Source organism: Geospiza fortis, unplaced genomic scaffold (genome assembly GCF_000277835.1).
Source record: "Geospiza fortis unplaced genomic scaffold, GeoFor_1.0 scaffold54, whole genome shotgun sequence".
NCBI lineage: Eukaryota > Metazoa > Chordata > Aves > Passeriformes > Thraupidae > Geospiza > Geospiza fortis.
This window is the reverse complement of record NW_005054301.1, coordinates 18413072-18425924: the sequence shown is the minus strand read 5'-3', so window position 1 is coordinate 18425924 and position 12853 is coordinate 18413072. Positions and strand designations below refer to the sequence as shown.

The following is a 12853-nucleotide window of genomic DNA, read 5'->3' as shown; positions in this document are numbered from 1 at the left end:
TGCTCCAGCATGACAGCTGCTTTGTGTCCTCAGGGTAGCTTTACTTTGATGCTTTTCCCTGTTTAGAAAAATTTGGAGGGAGGATTTTGGTAATCTCCAGCAGGCAGAGTTTTTAAACCTATCTCAAGGGAGGATGAAGATTCTACAGAATTTTTGAACACACAGTTATTTATGAAGTAAGTGACATTGTCTTTAGAACTGTTATTCCCACTGGGCTCCAGAGAAAAGCAGCATTTGCCATGCTGGATCTGACTGGTCGCTGCTGTAGCCTGCTGCTCCTGGCACCTCAGGCTTCACTGTGGAAAACTCTGGAAGGCTTATGACAAAACATCTAGTTTGACCATTGCAGATATGGCTCTAGTTATTCAGGGGTGTGTTTTCATGCCTCAGAAGCACACAATAAGAGAAACGTGGTCTTTGCTCTTATGGGCTCTTTGGCCCCAGAAATGCTGGAGCGAAGTTCTTCTAAACTTGGCTGGCTTTCTGGTTGCCTAAAACATACTGCAGCAGTTGCTGTAACATGGGATTGAAATGACTGGTTTGCTGAATTGGCTGGACAAACTACAGGGGAAGAGAAACAATCAAATGAGTTCACTGTGATGTACATGGGCCTGACCCTGGGTCATGGGGCAGTGTGATTGCATCATTTGCTCATTCAGTAACCATGCTGCTACTGAAAAAGTCTGTGTCTGGTTCCTGACAGCCTGATCTTTTGACGAATTCGACATCACTTTCTGCATGATCTGCTTCATCAGTGTCTCGTGTCACCAACATTTGCATCTGTCCAGGCAAAGTTCTTCTGTTTGTCTATTTTCAAACCAACCTCATGTCCCCTTTTCCTGCTCTTGTTGGAGGGGGCAGTGCAATCATTCTCACTGTGCCCTGTCTCTCTTGGCAGCCTCGGGGACCAGTTCTACAAAGAAGCGATTGAGCACTGTCGCAGCTACAACTCTCGGCTCTGTGCTGAGCGCAGCGTCCGCCTCCCCTTCCTGGATTCGCAGACTGGGGTGGCTCAGAACAACTGCTACATCTGGATGGAGAAGAGGCACAGGGGACCAGGTTGGTAGTGCTGTGTCTCTGTATGCACGTGCATGTATGGAGGGCTGGCCACTGAGCCCTCTTGGGGTTTAATTAATAGGAACTCAAACCTGCTACAGCCACACAGAAGAGAAACTGCCTAAACCTCTGTGCCTGCAGGGGATTTCCTTTGGTAACTGCAGAGAGCTCATGCTAATTACTCTCTCTCTATGCAAAGAGGTGCCTGACATGGTAGTTTCTAAGGCTGCATCATTGTAGCTCTTTTCATGCTATCAATCCCAGTCTGTAGCAGAAGACTCAATGCTTTGCTCTAAAACTGGAATTACCTCCAAGATGGAGGTGGGAGTTTCTCAGATGAATGCTGAAAATAAGGAACTATATTAGGAAGGATATAAAACTGAAGTAAAATATAGGAGAGTCTATTAATTGAATGAATGTTGTTCTAATGGTTAGAAATATACCTATAAATCCTGGTTCTGCTTTGGATAGGTTAACTTGGATATCAGTTCTGGAGCTGTGGTTCCCTTGGGTACAGAAAGAAGTTGGTACATTTCCTTAAGGAGCTTTGGCTAATGCCTGTTCCACAGCTCAGGGAAGCTCAAGGTAAAAGAGCACTGTTATTTTTGTAGACTTTGGTCAGTTGTTCCTTTGTTAGACTAAATCCATCTGAAATCCCTTTTTGAAAGGCAAAGGACAGTCACCAGTCACCAAAGACTGAGATGCTGCTCAGACAGAAGTCCTTCTGAACCCCAAGGGGTATTTGGCTATGTTGTAGCTCAGTATCTGACCAATAATTAGCTCAGGGAAAGGATTTTTAACAGCACCAAAATGTATTTCTAAGTTCTTTTTTTCCCCCTTCTTTAGTGCAGCTCAGAGAATCCAGGCAGTAAGGGACCTGGGGTACATGGGCACTGGAAGTATGACATGCACACATGTGCATAAATATGTGCCAGTTCTCTAAACAATATTTACACCCTCCCACCTTCACCCTCCACCCCCTCAAATTCTAATCTGAAACTATGGGAAGGTGAAGCCTGCTTTAATCTCCTCCACTGTCTGGTTTACAGGAGATGAAGTGAGAGGAACACATAGGATATTCCTTTACACTCCTGGGGCTAAGAAAACAATTGCTGCTTCTCAAAAGTGCCTAGCTGAGTCTTAGCTGAAACTTTCCTACTCCCCTTTCTAGGATACACTAAAGGAAGGATCTTTGTGCTCCTCCTGTTACTAAAATATGAAAAGTAGATTTAGTGTTGTCTTGCAGTACTACCAGAAAACTGTTTATATAATAAAATGCAGCCACTTCTGGTGCAGGAGACAACAGGTCTTTTTACAGTGTTAAAAATATCCAAAGAATATTTCAGCTACAAAAACTGCTGGGGTAATTCAGGATGGCTGAACGTGGTTCACAAGATGGGAGTTTTCTAAACTTCTGGACTGACCCTTCCTTGATAGGATTGCTTCATAACCACAGTCAAGTGTTTTGTTTCAGCTGAAAATTCTCTAATCCTAATTGATTATGCTTTGCATAAACCCTTCCCTTCCCTTCGAGTAAGGTGCTGCTATTTTTATCCTTCTGAACACAGTCAGAAGATATATATATATGTATATATATACACACACACACAGAGGTATACATCCACTGTGTTCATGAGTAATGTTTTGTCAACAGCATCTTCCACAAAGACAGACACAGAAAGTCTTGTGTGGGTCTCATTGGCATTTGTACAGGTGCAGAAGGAATCACCATAACTGTGTTACAGCATCACACCAGGAACCAAGATGTCTTAATTCTTTGCCTTTCTCAGCCACAAGCTTTGTAGACTACTTTGAGCAAATTCATTCTGCAAATCTTTCCTTCCTCATTTCTGATAGTGAACTGTTTGGCAGCTGCCCCTGCAGAAGGGGATAGGTGACATTTCTCCTGCAGGTCTGCACTGGAGACTAATGGTAGAACGTTCTTCACAGAGTGTATCAAGTGAAAGAAGCCTCCAGCATCTGCATGGGCCACCAGATCTCATGACTTTGTTTTGAATTAGAATAATCAGTGTGAAATGAACCAGCCCTCCTCCCCCATATTTGCTTTTCTCTTTCTTGATTTTTATTAGCCCATTTAGTGCTCCCCTGAGTGTCTTTCTGTAATCTATTTCTTGTAGTATTATGGTGAGTCAAGGCATCCCTCTACAGTTTTAGCATGCCTGGTTTTGGCCCGTACACAATGTGCTTGTGCCCATACTAAAGGAGACTGAAAAGTCTTTGCCAGCCCTCCCAGTATCTGTCTTATGTGCTGTGCTCACTACCATTTATTATCCCTAACCTGAAAAACTAGATAAAGACAAATGGCAAAGCTCCAGGACCTCTTTTCACTTACACAGACTTGAAAAACAGAGAAGACTCAGGAACTCAGCCTATTAACCTGAGTTCTTGCTGTTCTCTTTGTTAAAGGAGTCAGAAATCTGCATCTCATGATAAACAGTTGAGGGTTAATTTCACACAATACTGCACATAACTCCCTCCTTTTCCCCTCCTCCCCTGGCCTTTCACACAAGCTTTGAGTTATTACTCTCCTACACTAATGAGATAAACAACATAACTCACTGCAGGTTCTGCTATTTCCTCTGTAAGCAAATGGTTGGAACCTTCTCTGGTTGCCCTATAAGGTACCAGAGAGAGAGACAGCCCACAGAGGGCTGAAGATGGTGATATGCATTATTTCCATCTTCACTGCAGGGTTGCCTGTGAAGGAGCGACATTCAGAACATTCAGAACTGACCCTTTCCTTGTTGCCTCTCCTTTGTGTACCATCTCCAATTCATGTGAGCCAGCACAGAGACAGATGAGGAACAGGGCGGAGAAATGAAGGTAGCATTGGTGGGTTGAATGAAGTGAAAGTCTGGTATGTGTTTCAAGTGGATGGCAGTATATTAATGAACAGGTGTGCTTCGAGTAGCAACAGAGAGCTTACCTGAAGGGTTGCAGAGGTGGATGTTGGATCATCTCTTTCTTATTGATCTACCTGCCAGTCTCTAAGGAAGAGGGTCTCCCAATTCTCCTTTCAAGTTTCTAGTTGGGCTTTCAGCATGTGTAGTTGGCTTTTGCTGTCGTGGCTGAATCCAGAATTGCTTTTTTGTACAGGAGTGCTCAAATTAGCAGACTTTTCCCCCCAGACTAGTAGATCTTTGCTCCTCTCTGTCTGGGACAAAAGCTGTGGTAATTATCCCTTCAAATGGCTCCTCTGTGGAGGCCAGTGCAATGGAGGGCTGATTTTCTGTCCTATTGCTTTGATCTGGTAATTGCCATTTCAGTGCTGTCTTCAAGTCCTTGCACAGAACCTGCTGAGAAAGGGTGGGGCTTCTTGCCTTCACCTCTTTAATTACTCACATCAGAGCCAGGCACAATCCACCTTGTCATTATAGCAGTTGTTTGCAGTGGTTAATATTTGCAAAGTGGTGTGAAGAAGGGTGTCTAAACACTGTATAAGTGCTAGTTATTCCCATTTTTATCTCCAAACCAGTCCTGGGCAACCTGTTCTGAAATGTGTTCTCCTTGGGATGTGCACAGCTATCTGGGCATCAGTGAAAGAAGGGCATGAAAAGTCCAAGGCAAATAGCATTCTGTGCCCTGAAACAGCCAGAATCTCTGCAGGTACTCATCACTTGGCCATACTCAGGCAGTGTGCCATAGATGCTCCAAGGCCTTGGAAGTCGGTGGAAGGTGCTGGAGTCTGAACTGACATTCCCAACAGCTGAAATATTTAAAACCAGGAAATTAGGTCTCACCTGCAGAATTCGATGAGCACATTCCTTCAAGGTGAATTGTGTGTGTCTTCCTCCCAATCCCCAAGTAAGAGGATATTTTTTTTTTAATCCTCATTTGGTCTGGTGAGTTGCTTTTGTTCCCAAGCTGGTATTCTCTCCTGTCTGCTTCAGAAGAGAGGAGAGAACTCTTGGGCCATCCTCCTGCCCTTGAGCTGTTCTGCTTTACTGGCACCCCCTTGATGCTGTCCAGCTGTTCACTGTCAGTACAGTTTCAGATATAGCAACGCCACTCCTGTTCTCTCTTATGTGGTCTTGCCTGGTTTTTGAGGACAATGAGTCTGGAACTGAAGTCATGCTTTGTAGCCCCTTCAAGACAGCAGGAGCAGCAGAAGGGCAGAGGAGCCAAACCAGAACTGGTGGACAGAGAGGGCAGGAAAAGCAGAGGAGAGAATTAAATTCCTCCAACTTTTTTTGCTGGGCATTTCTGTGTGTCATGACTATCTGGGGCAGTTGAGGATACTTGGAAGCACTTGTCAGTGTGCTTCTGTGCCCCTAGCAGTGATGCATTCAGAAAGCCCTGCTGTGTCCTGAATGCAGGAGAGAAAAGTACAGCTTGAATATTGGCTGAAGGGTGTCTGTCAGGAGAGCCAGAGCAGCTCAGAAGCCAGTGATGCCAAATGTGGTTTAAGGGAATATGCAGTGATATAAACATTATTGGTATATCTCCTCCCTCATTCAGAATATTGGCATGAGGAAGTAAAAGTCAAAATGAAGAATTAGTATTCAAACAGAAGTCCAGAATGTAAACAAAAATACAGAGTCAGACCTCTTGGGCCTTGGTTTGCTCCCGTTTGGAAGACACAAATTTCCTGACCTGCTCTGTGTATCAGGGCCTCAAGATTTGCATGTCAGAACTTCATCTCTTCTCTCTCAAGGGGCTTTCTCTGCCTGTGGAGGAGGCATTGCCCTTGTGACCCAGGAGAGTCTGAAATTCTATTTACCCTGAAGAAATCACAAATTATTTATGTGCAGCTCTGGTTTCAGTGAGCTGAGTGAAGTGTCTAAGCGAGACCTAGATTCTCTGTAGGCCTGATCCCAAGAGGTGCTGAAGAGCCTCAGGAGCACTGGATGCCTTGAGTGTGTAGCTCTGCCTCATGATTTGCAGGATTGAACCCTCTAACAAGGAGATGCTAGAAGGGCAAGAACAAAGATGCTAGAGATGGTGCTTGTGGTTTACAAACTGAAATGTGATTAATTTTTTCCCTTTAATCTTCAGGCCTGGCCCCAGGTCAGCTGTACACATACCCAGCACGTTGCTGGCGCAAAAAGAGGCGTTTGCATCCCCCTGAGGATTCCAGGCTGAAGCTGCTGGAAATTAAACCTGGTAAGTATTTGTTTGTCTGCCTGTCCCAAGCTGCAGAGCAGCTGGCATACATGCAAACGTGGCATTTAGACCTTAGACTTTATCTTTGCTGCTTTCCAACTATTTCTCATTGCATCTGTTGCATCTTACTTGATTTGCTGTAACCATAACCACCAAACCCTCTGCATACAACTCATCCCTTACAAAAATGTGAACAACTTGTATTGAATGCTAGGGGAGCTGAATTTACCTTCTGTAGGGTTGAATCCTGGCTTATTAGAAAATTAACAAGGATGTAAAGAATCAATGTATTACTAACTTTTCCTCAGTGACGTACTAATACAAAGTCTCACTGGTATCTGCTGCCTAATCTTTGTGAAAGAGACCACTGTGTGTGTGAAACAGTAAGTATAAGATAAGATTTTTCTTGGTGGTGATGAGGACTATGACCAGATTATGAACAACAAATAATAAAAAATAGACAGCATATGCCACATTTGTGTATTTCTGTCTGACTGTATGTGTACCTTTGTCTATTATTCTTTCATTCTTCTTGTCCTTGCTACTCTTCCACAATTAAACTATGTGAAGTGATGAGTCTGTATACTGGATGAGTGACTGTAAAGCAGATGTGGAGGAGCTGCAGCTGTGTCAGGTAGAGCATAGTGTTGTGCATTCTTCCTTGCAGTTTGTAATAAAGGCTTGCTGTCTCTGGGGTCAGCTATTATGAGAAAGAGGGAACACATATACTCACAGCTGTATGTGGTTTTTAAGAGGTGAGACACTGTCAGTATAAAAAGTACAGGAGAAACCCCAAATGTAAATTAGAATATTAAAAAAACCTGTTTGACAGAAGAAGGTGCCTGGGAACTGAGCTACACTCAGCAATACTGGTGACTTTGCTTCTATGCAGTAGTTGGTGGAGAGAGAGGAAAGGGCAACAGAGACAAGTTCAAAACCCATTAAAATCAGAGGCAAAATTCCTGTTGATTCCGGTAGAAACAGTTTTTCAAAATTCCCTACCTTCAGTGTAGGAGACATCAATGGACAGTTGGAAAAGAGGAAGAAATTCCTATAACCACTCAGTTGGGATTCAAACCAAGGGCAAAATCTCAGCCAGAAAATAGAACTAGACCTCACAGCAGAGCTGCTTAGAAAGAGCTGATGAAATCAGTCACGTACATTGATGAAAATAAGACTGGACTCTAGGAAGAGGATGATGTTGGCTTGTAAAAGTGCCTACCTTAGACTTTGTGATGATGCCAGTACTGCTGTTCCTTGGTAATTTTGTAAGGTAAAACAGAGTAGAGTTTGAGTCTTTTTTATTTGCATTACTCTTTGCTATACTCACTGAATGCCAAATTAGTGCATCCCACATGCCACAGGGCATGAAAGGCAATTACCACAAAGTTATCAGATAAAGAGACCTCAGCATGTCTGTCTCTGTGTTGTTTTCCTGCTATAAACATCTCCTCTGCATCTCAGGAGTGCTACTTTTGTTGCATTGCCGGTAGCAACCAAATAGGGTGAGTTGTATTGCTCTGCCATTTAAATCTATTTTCCAACCAATTTCTATCTAGTGATTAACTTTTCTTATCAGTTATACCACAGTTTCACTCCATCTGTGCATATCCAGAATAGACTCAGTAGCCAAAAGTGGGATTTTCCCCTTCTCTTATCTGAAAGTGTAAAACCTATGGAACACCTTAGACCTCCATTTAAAGGTAGCTTTTGAGAATTTGGGAGAAAGAGAGTATAATTTATTTGTAACATGGACAGCAGAAATACTGTAGATTTTGGAGAAGACTGTTGTAAAACCTAGTGCTGAACCTAGGAAGCTACTTAATGCTGACTTCTTTGTCCTCAGTTAAACATCAGATGGTTGTGTGGGGAAAAGATGTGGAAATTTAAGATCTATTAAAAAGCACAGAGATGACAGCTGTAGGACATGTAAAATAAATTTGAAAGAAATCTAATCTCTATGTTCCATAATTTCACTCCACCTAGGGCTTGGGCATTCTGTTCATTCCTTAGAGCTGTTCTTAGCAGCTAGAAAGTGCTTATACTTGGTTAATATGCAAATAGTTGATTTTTATAGAGGAGGCTGTGAAATTGTTAATATATTTTGATAGATTTTTATAATTGTTATATGGCATGTGCAAGCAATGCACTTCTACAACATCAAATTATGGCTAAACCTTAGTTATATTATGTTGACTGCATAGAAGTACTTCTTGTAAAACAGCCACTGTAACAAACACAGAAGAGGATCTTTTCTCCAAAAGTTGCCATTCCAGCAGTCAATGGGATTGGCACCAGGGGTGTGAATACTTGCTTGGACTGCACCTGGGCTTTCAGAGTGGCTTATTATAGCAAAAGGTTGTATTCAGAAGTTCCTGTATTCAGAAGACACCTACATAACTCAGGAGAGACAAAGACCTAGGGTTTTTGTTTTAGTAAGTCATAGCTAGTCATGGGCTGGTCAGTAAGTAGAATCAAACTATTGTCTTGCCAGCAGTTCCAGGGTGCAATAGATCATTTAGTAATAGTATAGTATACTATTTTAGTTTATAAAACTAAAATAGTTTTATAGTTTTAGGTTTATAGCTATAGCCTACTTTTGCAGTTTATGTAGTGCATGGCACAACTCAGTGAGTGAGAGTTTCACATTTGGTAATACCAAAATCTAATGAAGAAAATAATCATGCTCCAATGGTCTGCTCTTTGTTGTAAAATGGAAGGTGCACTGTAATGTTTTTCCTGGGGTGAGTTGATGCCAGCTTCTTAATAGAAGATGGTAGGTTTTTTTGTCCTGATATGTTGGTTTTATTTGGTTTAAAATAAAGGTGTTTGGTTTTAAGAATAGTTACAGCCAAAGTTGTGCAGGTGTGAACACTGGAATAGGAATTGCTGATGCAGCCTTTAGATGTCTATTTTCCTCTGCCACTGTATTCAGAGTTACATGGATGCATTGCCCCACTAAAGTGGTTTGTTCAAGTGTCTAGCAATGTTCATGTTTGTGCTATTTCTATGCATCCTCCCTCCCATCCAATAGCCTATCCAGGAGAAATAAAGTATTGCCAACACTTAGTTATGATAGTGCCTTTACTGACAATACAGTCAGTATTCCGACCAGATCTTCAGGATTTTTACTAAGTATTCCTGACATTTACTTTCATATGGCCTGATCTTCATCTTTCATCTGTAAGTCATATTCTTACCATCAAAACCAAGCATTATGGCTCAAGTGTAGCCTAGAGTTCATTGTTGTAACGGGCATGAGCTGTTACTTGAGTCATTATAATGTAGCAGTCAAGACTCCTATGAAAACTGGTACAGATTTGAAACAAATCCTGGGCCATGGGCAATATATTGTCATGTTGCCAATACTGTGATCTCATAGGTTCATAAAATAGCAGATGGAAAGGGATCTCTGGAATCATGTGGTCAAACCTTTCTTGGCAAGAGCATGGTCTAGACAAGATGTCTCAGCACCCTGTCCAGCCAGATTTTAAAACTGTCCAGTGTTGGGGAATCTACCACTTCCCTGGGCAGATTATTCCAATGGCTGATTGTTCTCAATGGGAAAAATTTTCCTCTTTTCTCCAACTGGAATTTCTCCAGGAGTAACCTGTACCCAGTAGCCCTCATATGGTTCATGTGACTCTGTAAAAAGGGTGTCTCCATCTCTGTAGCCACTCTTTAAATACTGGAACACAGTGATAAAGTCTCCTTTAAGCCTTCTCTTCTCAAGTATGAACAAACCCACTTCTCTCAGACATGGGAGGCTTCCCAGGCCTTGGATCATCTTTGTAGCCCTTCCCTTCACCCCCTCCAGATTGTCCACATCTCTTTTGTATTGCAGGGACCAAAACTGAGCACAGTGTTCCAGGTGTAGCCTGACAAGCACTGAACATGATAATCACTTATCTCTGCTGGTGATGATGTCCTTGCTGATGCAACCCAGCATCCTGCGGGCTTTATTTTTTTATTGCCACAGCAGCACACTGATCAACTCATGGTTCACCAGGACACCAAAGTCCCTGAGCTGCTCCCCAGCCAGGCAGATCACAGCCTGTCCTGCACTCCTGAATTATGTTTTCCCAGATGCATTTCCTAAGTGCAGACTTTTAAGCTTACTAGGTGCTGATACTCATATAAGATTTGTGAAACTAGACTTCTGTTCAACCAAGTATGGGAAGCCTGGTTCTCTGCAGAATCAGCTGTGGTGTTTGCATGGCACTTCAGCACAGAGCAGTGGGAGGCCTGTAAGCAGCTCATGCTTCCACGTTCACTCAGCTGCCTGTTATGCCCAGTAAAAGAGGAAGAACAGAGCTGAGCTCCTGTGCTTGAGAAGTCTGGGAATGGGTGAGGGAGAGGGTTGAGCTAGGTAGCCTGACTTCCAGTGGAGTGGGAGAAAAAGGAGAATTTTTAGCTCTACCACCAATGTGAATTGCAGGTGCTGGGAATGTTAGGAGTATGGTTCTGGCCCTTGGCAAAATCAGAGCAGTTGGAAAGAGGAGGGCTAGAAATGAGAGGGAGATCCTGGATTAGACCCAAGGCCCCTTGATATCATAATTGATCCTTGTCCTATATACTTAGTGGTTTCCTGGTGCTGGGTAGTATCATGATTCTGTGTTGGGTCAGCTATCAAAATTGTGGTAGTGCTATTGCCTGCAGTAAACCCTGCTGACAGGCAGGTATTACCCAAGCTTTGCACCTATGCAGATGAGAACAGATACAGTGAGTGTGGCCAAAAACTCTAGTGGAGTTTAAATTGGTAGTGTCCTACTTCAGTCTTACAAGATGGCTAAATATAGGTGCACGCATACATACCTACAGAGCTTTTATTTCACATGGTGTGTAAGTCTAAAGAATATGACTGTAATGCTTTTGTGTCAATTTACTGATGTCCTTTGGTTTTGGACTGAAAGCCCACAGTGAGGTTTCAGAGTGGGCAGCCTTCCCACCCAGTCAGAGGGTGTGAAGTAGGGTTTGTTTATGCTACCACTGCACTGAGAGTGAGCTGGGGTCCTGTGCTAGTGTCTGTCCTCTTATATCTGAGCAGTCTGGTGTTCAGCTGAACTACAGAAATGGGGTTTTTTACCCGTTGTTGGATAGTAAAAGCAAACTGAAGTATTTTTCATTTGCTATTATGAACCATGGTAGTTGTCTGAAGCAAGTACTAAAAACAGATTTTTAGTTCCTGCTGGACAATGCCTGATCTGTGTTTGGTCTGACATGGGGTATACCTAGGTGAGCGTGCTTGTGGATGAATGAACTAAATCCTTACAGATAAGCTATTATCTCTTTAAAGCATCTCTATTTACCTTGTGGAGACTGTGAATGATGGTACAAGGTACTGTGTGTTTCCTGGGAAGTGAGGAGTGCTCCCAACTCTTGGGGGAAATGCTCAGCATGTCTGTGGAGGTCTGTGGTCTTTAAGATGGGGCACTTCACCAAGATAAAGTTAAGATGACATTAAAAAGCAAAGAACAGAGTTTGCAGTGGTATCACTTGTATGATAGCATCTAGAGACTCAAGCAGCATGTTATATCATCATCCCAGGGGTTGTTGTGCAGTCCTCTCAGCCATATGCTTACAGTCCAGATACACAAAATATAGTGAAGGAAGTACTTTGGTTCCAAAATGGAGAAATGAGCAACAAAGGGAATAGACTACTTCTATGACCTTTTAACCAGAGGTTTGTGGTGCAGCTGGAAATCAAACCCAAGGACACAGAAAGAACACAATGCTGCTGGGTTCCATATTATTTTTTCTGCTCCTGGTTGCTATGCCCAGTTTCACTCCAAGATATCAGAGCCTAAAAATAATTCAAAACACTTAATGAGAATTTCCTTTTCCATTTTTTTCTTCCATAGGCCAGTTAATATTTACTAGTTTCACTTTTGATTTCAGCAATTTCTACACAATGACACATCGGTTCCTGTTCTGTACTACAAGACAGCAGTGTTGTTTTGCTATGAACACTGTAAAGAGAGGCACATCTCTTAACAAAACCTTTTTCTACTATTTGACAGTTTTCCTATTATCTCTGTAATTAAAGGTCATGTTATGTTATAGAACCTGCCTGTGGCTCCTTTTTCGGGTCCATTAAGACCACCTTAGGATCATAACTGGAAGAATAATTGTGGTGCCAAATAAGTGTGTCTGTAAAATGCAGATTAATTGGATACAGTATTCCTGAAGGAGGCTATCATATAAACCTATCAGCTGTTCAGATTTCTGACAGATTTCTGCACATGTGAATTTACCAAAGATACTTTCTGTGTACAGCTTATTTTAGTTTTTTTTTTTTTTAATTGTTTGTGGCTTTTATCAACATTTGCCATGATGAACCCTGCATTTAGGGTGGAGCTGACTTGACAGGAGCAGGTTTGTTTCTCTGATGATTTGGTCTGGATTTCTCATGTAAGATGGATTTTAATAGCCTGTTAGCAAACTGCTGTGAGTTTTGCTCCTGGCTCTCCAAAATTCTGAAATGAAAATGTCATTTAAAGTCTGCTTTTAATTCAAGTCCTTCTGCACTCCGAAGTACTTTGTGTTAGAAAGCAAGCAGAACCCCCAACTCTCCCCGTCTCTTGCGCTACACTGAAGTATCCCTGATTTGAGGGTGCTGAGTCCCCGCGCCCGGCGGTGCCGGCGCGGTTGTGGCGGGGCCGGGAGCGGCTGC

The 12853-nt window shown here is 42.6% G+C and overlaps 1 protein-coding gene across 1 annotated transcript in view; it reads left to right on the top strand.

Annotated features, from left to right (window-relative positions):
* The first annotated feature begins 896 nt into the window (after positions 1–896).
* Positions 897–12853, top strand: part of DPF3 (double PHD fingers 3) — a 93298-nt gene continuing 81341 nt past the window's right edge. The window contains exons 1-2 of the mRNA XM_005417550.2: positions 897–1059; positions 6073–6180. Coding sequence (XP_005417607.1) covers positions 1035–1059; positions 6073–6180 — 133 coding nt within the window. The 5' untranslated portion in view covers positions 897–1034. The remainder of the gene's footprint in view (positions 1060–6072; positions 6181–12853) is intronic.